The sequence below is a fragment of the Suricata suricatta genome, chromosome 2 (genome assembly GCF_006229205.1).
Source record: "Suricata suricatta isolate VVHF042 chromosome 2, meerkat_22Aug2017_6uvM2_HiC, whole genome shotgun sequence".
NCBI classification, from domain to species: Eukaryota; Metazoa; Chordata; class Mammalia; order Carnivora; family Herpestidae; genus Suricata; species Suricata suricatta.
This window is the reverse complement of record NC_043701.1, coordinates 24,415,864-24,438,672: the sequence shown is the minus strand read 5'-3', so window position 1 is coordinate 24,438,672 and position 22,809 is coordinate 24,415,864. Positions and strand designations below refer to the sequence as shown.

The window sequence follows — 22,809 nt, the reverse complement described above, 5'->3', positions numbered from 1 at the left end:
CTGAGAGCGAGCCTGGAGACTGCTTCAGATTCTGTGTCTCCCATTCTTTCTCTCTCCCTCCTCGCACTCTGTCTCTATCTCTCGAAAATGAATAAATGTAAAAAATTAAATAAATAAATTTTAAAAAGTATTATCATCATCATGACCCTCATCTACAATGATACCTGTCTCTTATTCACATTCTTCCCAACTGTGTTTATACTTACCCCATATACATAGTGAAGTTATTAAGAGTTAAAAGAACACTTTGCCCTTCCTCATAATCATCTGTCCTAAAAGGTCATTTAAGTGTTTAATCAAACCTGAGGCCCTTTAGGGAAGAATGTGAGTCATGCAGCCAGCACAGTGGGCTGTAGTGGGCTTTGCGTCAGTCTTAGGGATGATGTAGACTGATCTCACACACAAAAAATCAGTAGCAGGGATATTTTCCATCAGTAGGCCAGAGAGAAAAAGCTGAACAGTTTTCTGGACTGCACTGAATTAAACCTTCATACCAATTAATAAAAATCCTCTGGGAAGCATCCAGCCTAAATTCCCAGAATGTTGGCCATGTATTGAAATGTACACTAACACTCGAAGAAAGAGAGGGGTGGGTGGGCATCCTAAACCAATATGAATTATTTTTTTTTCTGCTACTGTGAATCAGCTACACCACTGCTCCCTTTCATAGGTATAAATACACAAAGGAGGGTTTTTGTTTCATAAAAGTAGCTCAGACAAATGACACTCTTCAGGGTGCTGAACCCAAAGCTGGCAACCAGCCCATTCTCTGCACTCCGGTCTGCTGGTACTTTCAGTTTCACAGCTATCAGCCTGCTTCAGACCTACACACTCAATCCAACTAGGGACAAAGAGAAGATCATGATGGAAATCCTTCTATGTGCTGCTAATAAGCCTATTTAGAGTCAATGAGAAAGCCTCATTTTGCACCAATAAAAGCCTTCATGAGTTCTACTGAATCAGTAAAACCAAAGTGCTTCTGTGCACTCCCTGTCCTCATTTTACATCAGTATGAGAGGTGAAGCTCAGCAAAACATTGGATACAATGACCTCTAAGTTTCCTTCCTTCTCTAAGGTCCCCTGATTCTCTTTTTGCTAGTGGGATTTGAATTTTATTTAAATTATCACACATTCTGATGGATCCTGAGCCTTTCTTCAATTTTAGATAATCTCACTGTGGTCTGCTGACTCGGATATCTGGAATCCTAGATCTCTCTTGGCAAAGAACTGAATATTGCTCCTGTCTAACTGTTTAGCTAACATTGCCTATATTCTTTCTGAAAAAGATCTGGGTAAAAAACAGATGTAGAGCATATTCCCCAAACCTCCCATAACAAGGTTAGGGAAAAGTTTAGTGTTTCATGAACCATGAACGAAAGGGAAATTCAAACCAGTATTTTAATACCCTTAATGAAAGATAATCATTTTCCCAAATAAAAGTCTACAATTCTAACCATTGATCAGTGATGTAAGCAAATGAACCCATAGCTGAAAGGTTCTGTATGGGTCAATGGTTTAATGGAGAATAATACAGGGGTGAAATGACATCACTGTTGGTGAGAATACTACCTCCCTTCCCAGCAAATAGCCAAGGCAGCTCACTGTCGGAACACAGTGGAGAGGTTATAAAGAAGAGAATTTTCTAGAAACAATACAAGTTCAACACATAAGCTCAATGTTTTAGCTATAAAGTATTTTAGTAACACAAGAGAGAACCAGAGCAATAGAAATGGCCTTCATAAAAGACAGGTCCACTGATAACCACCATTAGAGACAGGAAAATTCCTATCTAGATACAGGAAAAATTAGCATTTACAAAGAATTTTTAGAGGTGAAATTACTTGCCCAAGATCACACAGATAAGATGTAGTGCTTGAGTGTCTACCAATGGGGCTGAGAATTTTACTCAACACTGAAAACATAATAGAAACATTTACTTCTTTTTAGGCCTTATGATTTAGTTGATAAACTTGCAAGCACTTTGAACAGGTTTTCACTTACACTGCAAAGAAAAATGCTTAGCTAAATTACCGTCTGTCTGGATGGTAAGTAGCACACCACCACCATCTGTAAAATAACAGTTTTATAGACTAGAGAGCATGTTGCTTAAAGGAATTCGGAGGTGAACTATTTTGATAAATTAAGGAACATGCTCATAGAAATATGTTAGTGAAATATTGCTAAAAAGCTGTATATCATTTTAATTTTAATAAATCAAATCATAAGTCACTGACTGGGAAGTCAGTATTTAAGAAACTTGAGGTGAATCCATTTAATATAAACAACTTGTCTGTATTACAAATATTAACCTCCCAATTTTAGCATTTTAATTTTTTTCATATCTTCTTCAAATGAATGATGTTCATGTCATGTTAAATAAGTCACTTTCACTTATTGATAATACATTATATTAGTTGGGATGCTTTCAGTTGCAAATAATAGAAAATGCAATGCAAAATGGCTTTAAAATTGAGAGGATTTATTATTACCTCCTATCACAAGAATGGAAGGGCATTCCAGGGCTGCTAATTCAGATGTTCAAAGATGTCAGCAGTGACTGAGGCTCTTTCTATTCTTCTATTGTGCTATCATCAACATTATTTTCCTTCTGCAGGCCCAGGTACCAATTGGTTATAACAATTACCAGAACAAAAAGACTTCCCTGCCCCCTGAAGGGTCCTGGAAGACTTGTCCTTCTCTCTCCTTGACCAGGATCATATTCCAACTTACTCTTTCAAGCAAACACTGGCAAGCAGGATAGGACCATCAAAATTGGACCAGACAAATTAGAATTAAGTGAGCTACGTGGAGTTACGCAAAAACAAAATTGTTTCTCTATAAGTCTGTCAATCTAAACCTCTACTATCTGATATGATAGAGACTAGCCACAGGTGGCTATTGACATTTAAATGTAAATCAAATAAAATTAAATAAAATATAAATTTCAGTTTTTTAGTTGTACTAGCCATATTTCAAGTAATGAGTAGTCACATTGGCTAGTGGCTATCCCTTTGGACAACACTGATAGAGAAAACTGTTCTCATGACAAAAAGGTCTACTGGATGATGTTGGCCTAGGAGAAAGGGAAACTGCTTTGGATAAGCAAGCAGCAGTACCTGCTGCACTCCCTACATAGCAGGCAATGAACTTTATGCATACAATCTCCTCTAATCTTCCCCCACATTATTATCATGTGCTAGTCTGCATGCTGGGTTGCTAAGTAAGGATGGGGAAACTTAAATAGAAGCATCTTGAACTAGCTCACATACCTGCAGGAAGGGCATAGTTAAAGACTTGATCATAGTCAGAACTCTTTCCATTTGTCATCTCTGTTCTGTCTATATGCCAGGATCATTCTTCCAAACAACTTTCTCCTCAAGGTGACAATTTCCCCAGCTTCACATCTCACAGCACTGACTCCTCCCACCCCTCAGAAGGCACTGAGCTTCCTCCTTCAGTTCCAGTTTTAAATAACCCTTGGAAGAACTCTAATGGTCCAGCTTGGGTCAGGCATCCAACCTTAAACCAATCAATTGTAGCTAAAGAGACACTGGAGTGGGGGGATGAGGTTTGTATATCAGAGATATGTCTTTAAGGGGTCTACCTATAGAGTCTGAGGACAATTCCCAGAAAACCTGGAATTTCAGGGTCATCTCTTCAACAAATTCCCTAAAGACTGAGGCCTTTGACTTCTGACTCCAGCCTTCTACAGTTTACTCTCCACATACTTGTTGGGTTTATTTCACCCGGTCTTATAGGCTAGTGAGTCCCCACTTTCTCACTACAACAAGACCTCTTTCCTCAGCTTCAGCCTCACATAACCAACTAGTTAGATACCTTTTGTGTCCATCCACTTCTCCCCATGGGCTATTCTCATCTCTAGAGGAAATACTATACTATCTAACTGGTCTCCCTTGCTCAATGCTATGCCTCACTTGAGTTAGGCTAAAACCAGAATAATCTTTACAAAGTGGGAATCCAATTATTTCACTGATATGCTTTAAACCTTTTAGTCCCATGGGGCACCTGGATGGCTTAGTTGGTTAATTGTCTAACTTTGGCTCAGGTCATGATCTCATGATTTACAAGTTCAAGCCCTGTATCAGGCTCTGGCCTGTCAGTTTGGGATTCTCTCACTCCTTTCTCTCTGCCCCTGTTCCACTCTTGCTTTCTCTCTACCAAAAGAAATAAATAAATAAACTTAAAAAAAAAAAAAACGTTTTAGTGCCTATTCATTGCTTCACAATTAATCTGATCAGTCCCTTGGCTAGGTCCCTATCTTTCTCCCTATTTTCCCACCCTACTCTCTACCACAGCCATATTGAATTGGTCATTTCCTCAGACTACTATCCACTCTCTTGTCCACCAGCCTTTGTATGTCCCTCTATTTGAAACAACAATCTTATTAATCACCTCTTCATCTTGTCTAAATTCTGCTCATGGGCTACTCTCAAATGATACCACTCTTCTTTACACTACATTAGGTCTCCTTGATAGCCACTCCATTCACCAACCACAACACATGTCATTGCAGGGACGTGACTCAATTATTTATCTTCTCAATTAAACTGTAAGCCCCATGAGGGCAAAGACCATTTCTGTGTTGTTTACCAACCGTCCTGGACCTCTAACAGACAGTGTCTGACAAAAAGTAGATAATACATAAGTTGAATTGAAGTCATTCTTCATTTAACAAATAACTTAAGGAAGCCCTATTTGTGCCAGATGCTATCCTATGCACTGGATGGAACAGAAGAAAAAGAAAACAAAACAAAAACAAAAACAAGAACAAAAAACCAAAGTTCTTGACTTCATGAAGCCTGTGTTCTTGCAGAGAAAGAAAACCAATAGACTAATAAACTAATAAACATGATTAAATTGAATAAGTGAACATATTCTCAACTGATATTTTCTATCATGTTTTCCAAACTATCTTTTCATTATTCTGTCACCTTATTAGAAGTAATATGAATATACGATACTTCTCCTCCAGATAATATAAATTTAGTTTTTTAAATATTTATTTTTTATTTTTTGAGGGAGAGAGAAAGAGGAGCAGAGAGAGGGAGACAGGGAATCTCAAGCAGACTCTGGGTGGGTCTCGCACTCATGAATGGTGAGTTAATTTTATTCTTTAATTATGGTAAAGACCCTATTAATATAGCCATTTGAATTGAGTTTTTTGTTTCTTTAAAAATACATACAAACTAATTCCAACAATTCAAATATTTGCCAACCAAATGCATGCCAAACTACCCATGCATCATGTCTATATGAACATAGCGCATGAGAACTATTTGACCATCATTTTTGACCAATTAGCTAATTTAACAAATATTTAATGCTAAGCATATTCTTAGTCCTAAGAATACAGGCCTTGTCTACTAAAAACTTATAGACTAATCACTTGATATTTTTTATTATCATTTAAAAAATTTTAATGTTTATTTATTTTTGACAAAGAGACAGAAGGGCAGAGTGCAAGCGGGAAAGGGGCAGAAAGAGAGGGAGACAGAGTCTGAAATAGGTTCCAAGCACTGAGCTGTCAGTACAGATCCCAACACAGGGCTCAAACTCACAAACCACAAGATCATGACCTGAGTTGAAGTCGGATGTTTACCAACTGAGCCACCCAGGCACCCAGATACCTTTTCATAAAATATAAGCTCCTTGAGGAGAGAGGGAGACTTTTAGTATGATACAGTTTTAACAAATGCCATAACAAACAAAAAATAAGACTCTCTAGGAAGTTTTCTCAATGAGCCTCAGTAAACTCTGATCACACCTCATTTTAAGTCTCTTTTGTCTTAATGTATCCAATTCATTATTTAGCTAGACAATTCTTGTTTGGATGTGTTCCTAAGAGTTTATGGTAAATCTCTTTTATTTCATCAAGTCATAATAGCCATGAGATTCCCTCAAGTCTCGTGGGTTTAAAGGAATCCCAAGGTAAAACTTCTTAGAAAATATTCCTTTTATAATACTAATAATTAGCCCCTTTCAAAAGAGTTTTGTACTCTTTTTGGGGAACAGGAGGAAGGATGTCAAATTCTAATGTTGAGCCATCTGTATATTCTTTCTTTTTATTTTGTTGTAATGAATTAGTTCCCTCAGTTGAAGTTTAATAATCATTGAGGGCAAGACAGTTTCTTCTACTGTTTTCTGTGCTTTTCTCCCCCACCGTCATCTTCACTGACCCAAGTCTTACTGTTATGTTTCAGAAAGTTGGTTCTCAAAAGTGCTTAACTATCACTTGATTGTCTTTATTTCCTTTTCCAGTCCTGAGTCCTTCAGGGTAATATTTCAGAGATCATGTTTATCCAGATTTGTGCAACTCCCAACCGATCAAGCTACTGTCCATTGTACACTTTGCAGAAAGGGTTTCCTAGACTTCCAAATTCATTTTGGCTCTATAGAATGTATGTTTCTCTGTCTTATCACCTAAATCCATGAGAGTTTATGTGCCCTTGAAGTTCACTCTAATCAGAGGGTACTTCTTACGCTTCTATAATTCCAGTAGTATTAGTGCTTCTCAGACTGAGCATCAGTCTGACCTCCTTGGTAGTCAAGGAGCTTCACAAAGAGGGAATACTTAAACTTCAGTGGTCATTGGGGAAACATTTAGGCTACTACTATACCAGGAAAAAAAATAGTGGACTGGATCTGTATAACCCAGACTCTTACTGGGAAAGGCCTTCTGAGCAGGAAAGGATTGAGGAAATAATCAAGTGTCAAACAGACTTCAGTCGTACCACCACCTACAGGTAGCTATAGAATTTGGACAACTCACGTAGACCAGATGGGCCTCAATTTCCTTTTCCTTTCTGAAAACAGATAATTGGGGAAAATGATCTCTATGGACCTTTCTAACTCCTTTACTCTGTGTGCATTTATATACTGACAGTATAATTTCTTTAAGTTTTCTGAGTATTTTTGGTTCCTGACTTGGCAAACTTTGCAATCTACTCTACAGATTTTGGAGATACAGGTGCATCTGTGTACATTTCTTTAAATTTAGTAATTAAGCTTCTCACTTTCAAATTTTCTAATGAGGACACACACACACACACACACACACACACACACACACTACCATATCTTTATGCTTTACTAATCTAAATACTTATTGAAGAGTATATATACAACACAGACTTTTGATTATAGATTTTTACATTTAACAACTTAAAATCTTATTTAGATGATCTTCTGTAGAACACCTTGGGTTTATCAGTAATCTTTAGCACAGTTTAATATTTATTCTGCTAATTGAACATCAGGTGCTGTTGCTATTTCTATAAACTAAATGTAATACTCCCTGCTACTCAAAGTGTGGCCCAGAGCCCACTGGTATCCACATCTCTGGGGACTGGTTGGAAATGCAGAATACCTCACCCTAGACTTATGAATTTTAACCAGATATTCAGGCAATTCATGTGCACATTAAAGTTCTAGAAGTGCTATTATACATTATAGTGCCTCCTGCAGTGCTTTAAAATAGATGAGTTTTTTCTATAAAGGAATAAATGAGCAAATTAATTTAGCAAAGTGAAATGCTATAATTCAATGCCAATGGACTTAGAGTTATAAAAACTTACAGTTCTCCTATTTTTTTTAAATATAGTATAAACTCTACTGTTACAAAGGGCAGGGGGCCAGGGAAATGGAAGAAAGGTATAGTCTGTCTAAGACCCACTTGCAAATACTACATATATCATTGAAAATGAATATGAAGAATACTATTTTCTATAGGATTAGGTAGCAACCAATAGGTTACTTCCATTTTACTTTGTAGCTGATTTTAAAATTCCATAATGCATTGCTGTCATACATAAAGTATCATAAAGAGAAAAAGATTTCCAACTATGTGTTAAAAGTCTGAAATAAATAGATAATAAAATAAATTGAGGATATACAAGTCAAGGATAAATTTAAATAAATAAAACAGACCAAGATTCTAGTTGTAGCTCTGAGGCTGTGTGAATTTTCAACAATTTAATCTTTCTGGATTCCTCCATCTTCCTCTAGAAAATAAGAAAATGATCTCAATTTTTACATACAAAGTGTCAAACTCCAAAATCTAGTATGTCTGAAACCAATGCCTATTTTGCAATCTATTAAAATTCAATATGGAAGCTCAGAAGTGGTATAAATAAGTCATTCTGGGAGCATATGGGTTAACAGCCACCTCATGGTACTAATGTAAAGACATTGCCCCTCGAAGAGTTTTACTCTAGGCAAGGGGCATATACAGATGGCAGAACATATTTTGACATGGGGAAGGTTATCTTAGTTTCCCTTCACTCTGTGTCAAAAAATCAAATTGTCTAAATCCATGCCTCTTCTTAACTACCCAATTCACGCACATAGTCTCCACGAGTCCTGGATGAATGGGTAAAAGTTTCTGCCTTCCATAGCCTCCCAAAGCAAATACAAGACTGTGGAGGGAGAGTTACACCTGAAAAGTTACCTCGTTAGTTATTCTGGCCCTTGAAAATCAGGGGAAAAAAAGGAAAAGAAATTGACAGGCCTTTCAGGGAGCTAATTATTGAGCCTGCTATTTGGTTCACTGACAGAATTGCTTGTTTGTGGGAAGAAACATATTTATGCATTGCTTTTTCCATTACCACTATTTCTATCATCATAAATAAGAATCAATAGGCCATTTCAAGTAGCATATGCTCACCATCATTTAGCATCGGAGTGTCAGCCATATGCAGGCTAAGCAGCAGTGCCCCAACCTCCTGGCTAAGGATTAAAACCCAACAGACAAGGAAAGTACTTCAAAGGCCAGGAGACAGTGTGTATATCTGTGCAAGTAATTTGAGGGCAAAAGTGGTCCCTTCTTTGTCTCTGTATCTGTAGCACAGTGCCTGGCACACGGCAGGTCATCCAAAATAAACAAGTGAATAAACGGGTAAATGAGGCAAAAGAAGGTTTTAAGATGCGATATGGAGCCAACTTGATTTATTGGCTTGGTCATGGATGTTGTTTTGATAAGGAAAGAGACAGCTATTCACAGTTCACAGTGAAGAAATGAAGGCTAGGACACAGTGTGAGCCAAGAGGGAGCCTGCCTTTGGGGAGCAGCTAGCCTGTACACACTCCGGCCCCTGCAATATTCACTGTCAGGCTTCACTATGAAGATGATAAATCAGAATGACAGCCATAAAAAAAAAAAACCGTCAAGTGAGACCTTAAAAGAAAAACTCCCCACTACCAATGAAATTCTTGCTGGACCAAAAAAATGGCAGATTGAGGACTAATCAGGGAAAAATTAGGAGGAAGAAAAAGTGAGGTGGTGAAGGGGAAAGTGGAAGAGGAGTTTCGGCAGAGGCCAGAGTGGAAAAAATGGGGTGTGAAATGCAGTGCAAGGACAGGGAGAAATGACGAGGACCCACATTTTCCAGGGGGATGTGGGCATCTGGGTTATGTGGAGTGAAGAGGCATCAAGGCTGAGAGTAGAATAAGGGGGGCGGGAGGAGAGAGAGGTCAGATAAATGTCTATAAAATAGCACCCATCACCACTGATAACAAGTACAAAAGAATCCTTTTTTTCTTCTTGAGAAAGACAAAGGGAATTTTAAGTAGGATTAAGTAGTAGTAGCTTTCAGAACTCTGCAGCTCTCAGAAGCAATAATAGCCACATAAATAGCTAAGTGGATGGTAGAAATCGCTTCACTTTGGAATTTGGCCAGCATAGCAAAGTTAACAGTAATATCACATCCTTTTGAAAGCTTTCCTGAGATTCTATGGGGAAAAATCATCTCAGAGAACTGTTTGCACCAAGTTAATTTTAGGAAGAGGATGCTCCTCACTGCTTGAAGACATTCTATCTCCAGAAAATTGATAAGACAGAAGCCCTACCCTGCTGGGAAGCACTCTCTTATCCATGTAAATACATTGCCAGTATCGCCTCCAATGGAAGTGGATAATTATGTTCATAGATTATCATTGCCTAATGTAAAATTTTACTCAAAATATAACCTACAAATGATACCCTAAATTCAGCAAAAAGTCCGTAATAGGTATCTTCTTTCATACAGTTCTCTGACTTATTGACTCCCTGTGGATAGTTAAACATGAACTCTGTAAAGGCCAAATTTTGAAACATAGACATCTGTACACATTCATTTCTGAATTTGGTGGGATTGGGCAAATTTGAAATAAAAATAATTTTCAAACCCTAGACATCTCTACTCCATGAAAATCCATAGATTTTCCTTCTTAATTTGACCACTCACGTGTTAGATCATCTTTCCTCCCCAAAAACAGAAATGAAAACTACATGTTGATGGTAATTTGGGGCACAAATATCTTCTCTCAACATCTGGAAATATTCAATAGTATAACCACTTTAAGAAAATTAACTTAGAACATTGCATCATTTATTTCTTTTCCATTCAGAGACAAGTTATTTCAGTATCACTCACAATGGAATTTGTATGAAAATCTGTTTACTGGCCATGTTCCCTAAGGGTGTGCTTGCCCTAGCACTTGGAGTAAACAACATTTTCAAGGAACTGGACATAGTTCTTACTGGACAGACTTTTATCATTGTTTTAATGTTTTTTAAATTTATTTTTGATACAGAAAGAGACAGAGCATGAGAGGGGGAGGGTCAGAGAGAGAAGGAGACACAGAATCAGAAGCAGGCTCCAGGCTCTGAGCTAGCTGTCAGCACAGAGCCTGATGCGGGGCTCGAACCCACGAACGTGAGATCTGACCTGAGCCAAAGTCGGAGGCCTAACCGACTGAGCCACCCAGGCGCCCCAGACTTTTACAATTTTAGCAAGACCCAAATAAATCCAGGAATCTGAAGCAGACATGCCATCAAGTGTGGACTGTACCATAACCTCGGTCAGTATTATGCCTGAAATAAGTATCAGGTATACACCAGCTACAGATGCTAAAAGGATGTCCACATACATCAACTTTGTTTTTTATTTAATTTTTTTAATGTTTACTTATTTTTGAGAGAGAAAGAGAGATTGAGAGAGAGAGAAAGAACAGAGGAGCGGCAGAGATAGAGGGACATATAGAATCCAAAGCAGGCTCTAGGCTCCGAGAGCACAGAGCCGGATGCGGGGCTCAACCCACAGATTGTGAGATCATGACCTGAACCAAAGTCAGATGCTTAACTAGCTGAGCCACCCAGATGCCCCTCAACACTTTTTTAAAATAAAAGTTTAGAGAAACTTGACATTCTAAAAACAAGTCTATTAAAAGTTATGATTCTTTATAACTAATTTCCTGGTTATTTGGTATAAACATGTAAAACAGAGTTCATCCACTTCATTACTTGATTAAGTGGTAGACTTTCATTAGGATAATCTAAATGACAAAAGGATATGAATGTTTGCACACAATTAGACAGTAACATTCAGAAGTCAGAATTAAGCATGGTGTAAAATATACCTGAGTGAATACACAGAAGGTACTCCATAAACTCCCCTTTCAAATCCTTCTAGGAACTAGACCTTCATTTCCCATTATTCCTTAACATGCACCCTTCTTTCCAGTAAGCTGGACTTCTTCACTGTCCTTACACACGTTTCCATGCACCGTGCTACTGCATGCCTTTGCCCTCCTGGCCCATCTTCCCCCTCATCTTGTTTGCTCTTTCTTAAATCTTATCAAACTCTCACCTCCTCCATGAAGTTTTGAATTTTCCAACCTGAACTTACAGTCATACATTTTCTGAAGTTCCATAATATCTATGTCCAAATTTAGCTTTTAATTAACAGATTTTTCCTCTTCTGCTCATATATGATTTTACATGTATCTTTTTCCCCCAACTAAATCACCATATTTAAAGGTAACACCTTCTTCTTTAATGCCTCTCCCTAAAGTTTCTGTCAAGATCCTATCCCACAGCTAATTTCTCTTTCTCTAGTTACTCCTTTTGATTGCTATTTTTATCTGACAACATGCTCAAATGTGCCCTATCCTAAATGAAACCTGTAACCCTGCTTCTTTCTGAAGGGTTTCAACATACCTCTTTCTTTGCCAAACTTTCTAGAAAATCATTCTTTCCTCTCCGTCCTCTATTCCAGCTCTATCTCAGCACCTCACGATCTGAGTCTGTCACACTCCTGGATCCCTCAGCCATACCTCTCGGCAGCACTGAAACTGCATGCCCCCCATCTTTACTCCTGCACACTGGGATGGCATGTCCTTCCCCAAACCCATCATGCTCTGCTGCCCTCCCCTGTTCTTCCCCTAGAATCTTCAGTTGCCATCGCTCAGTTTTGTTCCAAAAAGTTCCAGCAACTGCATCGCTGGCCTTGGCTTTAATTTCCAAGTCTTCATCTGCCACTCATGAGCCTGTATTATTAGTGCTGAATTCTCTGTGGGGTCCCAGACCTTACGCTGCCACCTGCTGGGCAGTTCCATGGGGCTATCTCAAAAACAAATTCAAGTTTGTCCCCTCCAAACCTACTTTTCATTCTGTCTTCTCTGTGAACTAATTACATCACCCTTTTCCCAGTCCTAGCTGATAGAGATTTTACATTCAGATTCTCCATCGCTTACCCCCACCCCAGTGTTAGTCACTCACTATATACTTACTGTAAATATTACTTTCCAGGACTTCTTTCCTCTGTGACCTGCCCTGATTCACACATCTTTGTTTAGGCTGTGACAATCTATCACCAGGACTACTGGATGGGCCCTGACTGATCTTTCTCCTTCCTCTTTCCTGATCTACAACCCTCCTCGCACTTCTGCCAGAGAAATCTGCTTGAGACAGGTATCTGAGCAATGTCCTAGACAAAAAGCCTCAAGTAATTCAATGCTATAGGCAGAATAAAACCCAAACTCCCCAGCTCTGGAGTTTCTGGAAAGAACTTGAAAAATGTGCATGACATGCCTCCAGCCTATCTCTTTAGCCTCATTGACCATCACTTTCCCTCTTACTTAGTACCCTCCCTCACTCACCCCAGCCACCCTGAATTTTTTTTCCCAATGGCTTGAACAAGAGTCTTGCCCTAGATCCTGGAATGGCTTGCCATCCTATCTTCACATGGTTGACAACATCTTGCCCTTCAGGTCTCAACTCAAATTTCACCAAAGCATTTTCTGACTGCACAGCCTAATGGCCACCCTCCCTGCCAACACCATATGGTCAGCCCTTCACATTTACTCCTATGTATTTCCCATAAGCTCATCTCAGCATCTGGAAGTATCTCTTCATTTATATGTTTACTTCTTTAGTGTCTGTTTCCTCACACTAGAATGTAAGTCCCACGACCACAGACCTCATCTCTGTCCCGGATCCTCTGTTCCGGATCCAAGAAACCTGAAGTCAGACTCTCTACAGTGTGCCTCCTACTTTTCACATCTGCAGCCTCATTCTGTTTATATGTCTGATCTAGCACTTCTCAGATTATGTCTTTTATTGAGCAGCTATTTCCAAAGGAAGTGATCAGAGGGAAAGGAAGATATATCAAAACATGGAAACAAGGAATAGGTGAGGGAGGGGTATATAGTTATAAAATTCGCGTTCAAGTTTTGCAGTATTCAGTGCAGAAGATACATGCATCTTTGTTAAAATTATCCCTAATCTTTATGGGCTTTGACCATACTATTAACAGTATGCTTTAAATTTCATTTTCCACATATTAGTTTCTATAAAAGAAACTATAAATAGATAGATGCTATAGATATAGATATATTAAAAGGTTTCTTATATTGACCTTGTATCTGTGGTTTTGCTAAATAGACTACTTAGTTCTAAGTAATTTTTTAAATTCCATAGGTGGCTCTATGTAAATAATCATGTTATCTAAAATTCTTTTTAATTTTCATTCTTACATTCAAAATATGCACATTTAATAACACTATCATTTTTAAGCACATGATATAGAAGGTAAAGCATAAAAAATCAGAGCTGCAAGAGCTATTCAGGATATGGGGGACAGTTATATTATAGTGGACATGGATTGAAATACTGCAAAAAAAAAAACCCATCTTATAGCAATGTATTATGATCCTTCATCGTCACCTCATGTTAAGTTTCTCTAGACCAGTATCATTTCTTGATTTTTTTGTCTATATCTAATCAAGCCTATTAAAGTGTTTTGCCCATAGTAGAAACTCAATAAATGTTTTTTAAATAGAATTCAAATACACCAGTGTTGGACACATTACATGTGGTCAAGAAACACTTGTTGGCTGAAAGAATCAATGAATACACATAAGTTTGTTGAATGATCAGTGTAACCTCAACCCTGCTGAGAAACTAATAAGAAACATGAAGAAATAGAAGATACTCTGATCATTATCCCTACAGAAAAACTTCATTTTTCAGTTAATGATAAAACAAATGCATCAAGGAAAACATTTCAGGGATTACCTGTGCATTTCTTTATATGACTGTTCCTTTTCCCATGTGATCCTAACTTGCATCCAAAATTCTCCTCCCAAAATTCTGCAAACCATACATTTCTTCGATTATTGGCAAGTGTTCGACTTCTAAAGTAGCGATCAAAACCTATTTTAGAGAGAAAAGGTATGATTTTAATATTCTTTCAAAATCAAAACCAAATACTATCAGAGCTTTTGAATGGATATTATGTAGATATTTGAATGAATATGTTGTGATCATTGCATGAAAAAAAACCCAAAACATATTAACAAATGGGGGACAACAAATAACCCAGAAAAAAGTCTTCCTTTATGGTAAAAACCAAGAGTAATCAACAGAAAATATCATGATCACCCTCACTAGTCACCATTTAGGAACCTGGTTCTATAGACGAACATAACAGGAGGGCCTGTTGTTAATGTCATCCTCACAACCTCCCCTTCTCCTCTACATCTCCCTCTCCTCTAATCACAGTGACCAGTGACATTCTGTTATATATTCAGAACCAACTCAACTTTTCTCCCAGCAGGAGTCAATGTTCCAGGTTTCTATGCTTCTGCCTGCCTCAAAATATATCTGTCCTATATGTTCCATTTTCAGCTACTCCAATAAACTAATTAGCTCTGAGGTAGTCTTATGCAGTCATGGATAATGGGCTAAGGTGTTAGCCTGCTCAGGTGACACCTCATCAAAGAGAGACCACCTGGAACTAATGCTTTACTCCAAAAGATAATAAGGAAGGTAGGAATTTTAGTCACTGCTAAGACCATTGGAAATGATATCTGGGAGACAAACTTCCCTTCAGGGAAGCTCCACATCTTTGCTACTGCATTTACTTATCTACTGGGTCAGCCCAGTCTCACATCTCCATTTTAATTATTTTTTATTTTTTAATGTTTTTTATTTATTTTTGAGAGACAGAGAGAGACAGTGTGAGCAGGGGAAGGTCAGGGAGAGAGGGGACACAAAATCTGAAGCAGGCTCCAGGCTCTGAGCTATCAGCGCAGAGTCCGATGTGAGGCTCAAACCCACGAACCGTGAGATTGTGACCTGAGCTGAAGCCGGACGCTTAACCGACTGAGCCACCCAGGTGCCCCTCACATCTCCATTTTATATAAAGCAAACAAACACTGTCCCCATGACAATGCTGTAACCATCATCTATGCCATGGAAATATGCAAGCTTAGAGGGCAACATCATGGAAAGGGCTAACATCATGGAAATATCTAAGGCCAACTATAATTCTCTTTTTTAAAAGAAAAAATATAATGGGTATTCTTTTCTAATGAAAAAACATATTGGGTAAAATAGTTACTGTCTTGGCATTTCCACCATCAGAATTAAAAATTCTATCCAGAACCATCAACAATGGGAGCACAAGTACCCCAATGTTCACAGCGGCACTTTCTACAATAGCCAAATCCTGGAAAGAGCCTAAATGTCCATAGTCTGATGAATGGATCAAGAAGATGTGACATATATATACAATAGAGTACTACCTAGCAATGAGAAAGAATGAAATATGGCTATTTGTAGCAAAGTGGATGGACCTCAAGGGTGTCACGCTAAGCAAAATAAGTCAGGCAGAGAAGGACAGATACCATATGTTCACACTCATAGGTCTAATGGAAGAAACCTAAGAGGACCATAGGGAGGGGAAGGGGGAAAGAAAGTTGAGGACAGAGAGGGACACAGATCATGAGAGACTATTGAATACTGAAAACGAACTGAGGGCTGAAGGGGGAGGGGGAGGGAAGAAGGGGGTGATGGTCATGGAGGGGGCCACTTGTGGAGAGAAGCACTGGGTGTTATATGGAAACCAATCTCACAATAAACTACTATTAAAAAAAAACAATGGGTACATTTCATCATATGCTGATACTCTGGTTTTGCTTTGGAGTTTTGATTCACTTAGGATGAAACAAATTTTCTATGGCTTGTCCTTACCATCAATTGATGCCCTTTTGGGCAAAATTGTCACAGCTCCTTCTGCAATCTCCTCCTGCTGATAAACAGGTGCTATTTTGGATCCCCAACTATCTGAGCCAATCCAGAGAAAATGACCACTTTGGTTTAATTTTTTTGCTGCTTCCAATATCCTCCTATAGAAATAAAAAGAAATAAAACATCATATTTCTCAAGAAACTCTACATTTGGGAATATTTCAAGACCAGTTATATTGAATTATATACATTCAGTAGGTCAGTGTTAAAGTTAACTGCCTGAGTCTTATCATTTATAAAGGAAACCTATTGGCACCTGCTAATCAGCCTTATCCTTATCCTCATTCACATTATTCTGTCTATCATCCTTACTTGTCTCATTTCTTTCAGTCCCCAAGTTTTACTCCATAGCCATTTCAGACTCAGGAACTAGAAGGCTGATGTGTCTCTCTGCAGCAGAAGGCAATCTGTAATTGCATAAGAATGTTGCAATTCTTGTGAAATCTCACAAGGTTTTACATTGAACATGAAATATGTTTTCAAAAAAGGGATGTGATCTGATCTAAAGCAAGTCTGATCCTACATCAAGAAGAAAATTAATCAGCACCTGATGTCATCTTCATTGGCAAACATAATCACTGCCCGAGCATTAGGTGTTTCTAGCAGGCGTTTGATAATTTTTTCAAATTCTCCAGGTCTCGGTTCACGTGGGATTTTCTGTGATTGAGCAATGCAAACACCACCTATTTTAAAAAGAGAGAGAGAGTGACTCAGAAATAGCACTTATTTAATTAACCAGCTTAATGAGGTTAGCTATTTTATAAAAATGTATGATTCAATGAAGTATACTGTTTTTCAAAACGTGTCATTCTCACCTATTAAAAGCAATCATGTTTGTTGCATTACAATATAAATATATCAATAAATGACATCAATTATTTAATCATACATCAGGGTTGTTGCTTTATTTTCCAAGCTTGAATATTATTTTTGTGGATGTCTATAATAAAACCAAAGTGTACAAAATGTATAATGAGAGTCAAGGAGTGCAAAGAAGAATGGCTGTTTTGATTACTTTGACTTAAGTTGAAAAACAAGTGTCTGGATTAATAAAACGTATGAGTATGTCTTATAGGACAGATAACCTATTAAGTAAAAGGATTCTTTTGCTACTTTTATCTATTAGTAGACCTGCTTTAAAGTTAATTTCAATTTACAGCTCATAGTATTACAGCAAAAGTTTTATGTATCAGAAAAATGGTATGTTATGAAACAAGCAGTCTTCAAGACTATTTGAAACACAGGCAAGTTCCAAAGATTCAAATCCTCAGTTGATATTGTGTCTCCACCAAGAAAATCAAATGGCAGCAAGCCCATCCCGCTATCACAGAAGGAAGGAAGGAAGGAAGGAGGGAAGGAAGGGAGGGAGGGAGGAAGGGAAGGAGGGAGGAAGGGAGATGGAAGGAAGGGAAGGAGGGAGGGAGAAAGGGAGGGAGGGAAGGAGGGAGAGAGAGAAAGCAAGCAAGAAAGAAAAAAGAGCTCTTCCTTTGGCCTCTCCTAAGACAATGAGAAACCAGAGAAAAGTTCAGAAGAGATCTCTGCCACCTCAGGGTTCCTCGATTACAGTGGAGTAGAAAGAGAATATATTCTAATATTAGAACAAAAAGGAATATTAGCAATGTGTTTCAGTTGAATTATGGTTTAAATAGGCTTATTTTGAGTCAGATGAGAAAGTACCATTTATAACATTCCTTCAGTAGGTAATGACATTTTTACTTCCAAACAATTGCCAATACATTCAGTCACCCAAACATTACTATGTTCCATTATATGGTTATGTATTCAGCTGGACACTAGGTATACACAATCTAATCCAGGAGTTACCATATAGTCTGGGAGATAGTCATTCCAATAAATTATCATAGAATATGAAGCAAATTTTATAATTAAGAGGATATACCTACACAATGGGAACACGGAGGAAGAAGTAATTCAAGTGCTTAAGAGAGCTGGATTTTAAAGAGCAAATATACATCCATCTAGGGACATTTCTGATACAGGCAAAGGTATGAAAGAACCTTGTTTTATCATGGCCTACAGTCAAGACTAGCTGGGGCTGGGGTTAGAAAATATGGCCAGGTCCCGCTTGAGAATGACTTTGTTAGACATGCCAAATAATTTGGACGTTATCTTGAAAACAGTGGGAACCTGCTGAACAATCAGAAGCAAGAGAATTACATGATGAGTTTCATGCGTTGGGAAGAAACCTCAGGTGGCCGAACAAAGAAGAAATGTCTGGTAGCCAGACATTGGGCATCCAGTATATTGTGATCAGACTTATCATGTGTAGCAATAATATATGGTAACAAGTGTTAAGAGTACTGAGGCTTTATTTCTTATTAGTTAGAACATGGTCTAAGTTATCCCTACAATAGTAATGCTCTTACTAAACTCTCCAGGAGTAGCAATTGTCCATAATCCACAGACAGATCCTGTAGATAGCTAGCCTACTAATATACCATTAGTAGTTGTGATGACTGATTCAATGTTTCATTAAATATTTATTGCATGTCCCTACTGCACAGGAGCTGTGGATGCAACGGTGAATATAATAGACACAGTTTCTTCCTTCAGAGTGTAGAAACATTGTGGGTAGAACAGGCTTAATGCAAACAGCAACAATAATAAAAGTAAGTATATAATTATAAATTATGGTGAGTTCTATGAGAAAGGCCAAGAGCATTTAATTTACGTTGAGGAGTATTCAGGAAAAGTCTCCCTAAAATGTTGTTAAAGTTAGAAAGAAGAGAGAATGGATGAGAACAGCATGTGAAAGGGCAGGAAAGAGTCATCAGAGCTAATGAATGAGAGAGAGAGAGAGAGAGAGAGAGAGAGAGAGAGAGAGAGAGAGAGAGAGAGAGAGAGAGAAATGTGAGACAAAGATGAGAGGTAGACAGAGGCCACATCATGCATTGGTTGTGCAGGTCTTGTGAAGGATTATGAATAATTAAAATGCTTAACTATGTCACTTAATGTTTCAATTCCTTCACCTTTTAAGTAGCCCATAGAAATATGTCTCATCTGTGAACATTGCCTTTCATGGAGGAAAAACGGATGAGGGTACACAGAGGACAAAGTGGACTGGAAAGAACAGGAGGTATTTAGCCCCATTAGGAAGTTACTGGAACAGGCAGGCCACAGAGACATTGCCTAAGACAATGCTACTGGTGCTGAGGAGGAGTAGATGGAGATGTTAGAATTTGAGTTAGAATCAATGAAGCTTCATACTATTTTTCCAGCTTTGTTTAAGGTAGGATTTACAAAGAAAAATTGTATATATTTAGGCTGTACTGATTTTATCTAAGTAGTGAGGTGGTGGGAAACCACTAGGCATGACACTGAGATTTTGGTCTTTGTGACCAGTTTGTGTGATGCCACCATTAAACAAGCAGGCAATACAGGAGGGTGAGAAGGAACACAGAGGAGAAAAGAATGATTTTGATTCAGGACAGGTTGTCTTTGAAGTACCTGTGGAACATCAAATTGAAGATGTTGGTGTGGAATTAAAGAGATGGAAAATGTAATTACAGTTTTGTTAGGTGCTGATGCAATAGGTAGTTGAAGTGTTGGGAGTGAACAGATCAGTCAGAGGGAATATTTAAATCAACAACAGCAAAAGGTGAACAATGGAGCTCTGAAAAACCGTTAGATTTGGAGGGGGGCTAGCAAATGTGAATGGAAAGGAATGATAGCATATTTGGAGGAGAAAACTTTTAGGATGAAGTCTAGTGGTAAGTTGAAAATTGCATAATATTTTTAAAAATAAAAGATAAATAAATAAACCAAAAACTGTGATGAGTGGAAGGATTAGATAGCTGTAGAAATGTGAGCTATAGAAAACTATAACACTCTAGGGAACAATAGCTGTTTTAAAATATGACTGCCCTTTTAATTAAACTGCTGTGATTACTTAAGCATCCCATTAAAGACATGTCATACCCTAAGTATCATTTGAGATTACTACTGACTCCATAGCCAGAAGAAATGAAGGCTGAAAAAAAAAATTTATTATGACTATTTCAGATGAGACAAACAAGAAATCCAGACATAGTTTAGTCTGAATTCATTGATTTACTCATTCACTAAGGATCTATAAACTCTTTTGTTTGTAAAAAGCTGAGTTAGTTAGGTTGGATTTTTACATAGTCTAAATCCATTTCATATTTTTTATGCCTTTGCCTCATATTTGTCAGACTGGTCAATTTGCGTTTCCTGGAAAGAGGGACTATACAATTAATTATTTCAGCTAAACAAATACTTATAAGGAAGCTGTTCCATGTGGCATTTTGCTGTTTGATGCCTTATGGATATTGTATTAAATTGTGGATGGTATTACTTCCTAAGTGATTGTAGTTAGAAAACTGGGATTCTTGTCTTAGCTCTGAAACTCATTCACACTCTCTCTCTTCACATCAGTCAAAAAGCCCGACGGTTAATCCATTCATAAGCATTCATGGTCTACTATGTTTCATGAGCTATGGACATTCAAAGATTATTTATCTTCAGCATCTTGTAATATAGTTGAATGACGAGATGTACACATAAAAAAACCAAGTAAGAAAGTAAAATTATCTAATGATGAAAGATAATTGCATAGGATATATCAAAATAATAAATATCATCACCCCTCAAAACAGGCCTATGACTTCGTAAGAAGTCAAGAAACAAAAGGATGCATTATATACTGTTAGAGTTTGGGTAAGATATCAGTGAAATTTAGTCAAACACTGAGCCTTAATCAAAGGTATGTTTCCCTACAATACCTGTACCTACAATACATATAATACCTTTCCTACATTATCTAATGTTTTAATTTTTAAAGAGACATTCTGACTTGACTCAGACTCCTGGCATGAACAAGAGGAAGAGTAATTGCCCTCCATCAAAGAATATGTCTATTGCATCTATTTTTCCATATCTCACCCTGAAAGAGTTCTGACTGTAAGCAACTCAAAGGATATTAACTTTCCTGTTCTGCAGGTGTGCCCAGTTCTGCATGAAATAAAATTTCTAAAACTTAGCACTTTCCTAAAGTATAGGAAAATAATGCTGCATGCAGGAATTTATAATTGGCTGTTTTGGGGGATTTGCTGTCTGATTTCCTTGCCTGTGTTAATTTTTTTCTTTTGATTATTTAATAATAATTAGAAGATAATTTGTAGAACTGAATGCTTTACATATGCTTGCATGTATGCTTTACATATGCTTACATATACTTACAACACACACAACCATTGTTTCTCAGTCTCATTCACTGATACCTCACTAGTCCTAATGACAGCACTCTAAGGCTAGTATGATCACCATATCTCTGATGAGGAGAATGAGAAACAGAGATGTCGACAGCTAGAAAGAGGCTGGAGCCCAGGTTCAGATCCAGGTCTGTCTGACTCCAAGTCTAGACTTTTCCCATCATCTTGCTTATCCACAATTGACAATACATGTTGCTTAATGGTATAGTAGATATGCATGATTAAAGATTCATTAAAAAATGCAGCAGGTTGCTCTTATAAATCAATATATAGCTACACAAATACAGTACTTCTATTGGGTATTAAGAATTTAAGATACTTAGAATCTATGCAGATTTCTTAGAACTGACGTAACCTTCTTCAGTGTAAAAACAGTCCACCCTCAAAACTTTCCAATTATTTCTGCAAATGCATGTCTTCAGAAAGACTTTCCTGAAGTTCTTCACATTCCACTTTTCCTTTGCAGGGCAGTAATTGTATTCTTTTATTTTGGTTTTTTTCTCATCTTAGACTATAAACTCCATGACTACTGAAGCTTATCTTTCACACTTACCACCATACTCCTTATCACTTTTCACTATGTTTGGTACATAGAGACTTCAACAAATATTTGTGGAATGAATAGGGGGAAGACTTGTAACAGGTACTGCTGGCATAGAGAAAGAGAAATGAGATAGTTCTTCCTGCAAACATCTCTCAGCCAAGTCAAGAAACAAAAGGATGCATGTAAATATATATTTAAAAATAAGTGACATAGAATAAATCTTAAAATGTGGACCACGATAATTCAGAGCAAGTTGCCACTGAAATTGGTCTGTTTCCCAAAACAATTTTTATTCAGGGTGCCAAGAATTAAAATACCATGTTAACCCTTAGTTTATTCATCTTTAGGATGGCACAATAATTTGCTCTCCTTGATTCAAGGGCAAGTTTGTAAATAATTCCATTTCATAAGTTTTATCTCTTTATTTCATGGGTAAGTACCTTGATGTCTTAGGTCTGAGAGGTGAAAGGTACACTCATGAGTTGATTTGCCAGTGTAGAAAGATAGAGTGAGGAAGAAAACAAACAGCCTCAAAAGATCCGAGAGTGCATTCTGTGTGACCTGAGACAAAGCTCTCATTTCTCAGCTCCCTCATTTCTATAATAAGGTTCATAAAATCCATCTCCAAGATATATCATAAGAATAA

At 37.7% G+C, this 22,809-nt stretch overlaps 1 protein-coding gene across 1 annotated transcript in view; it reads right to left on the bottom strand.

The window, feature by feature from the left end:
• GRM8 (glutamate metabotropic receptor 8) overlaps window positions 1-22,809 on the bottom strand; it is a 748,501-nt gene that overhangs the window by 389,721 nt on the left and 335,971 nt on the right. Inside the window, exons 4-6 of the mRNA XM_029923995.1 lie at window positions 16,915-17,050; window positions 16,312-16,466; window positions 14,353-14,490 (exon numbers count right to left, since the gene is read on the bottom strand). Coding sequence (XP_029779855.1) covers window positions 14,353-14,490; window positions 16,312-16,466; window positions 16,915-17,050 — 429 coding nt within the window. The remainder of the gene's footprint in view (window positions 1-14,352; window positions 14,491-16,311; window positions 16,467-16,914; window positions 17,051-22,809) is intronic.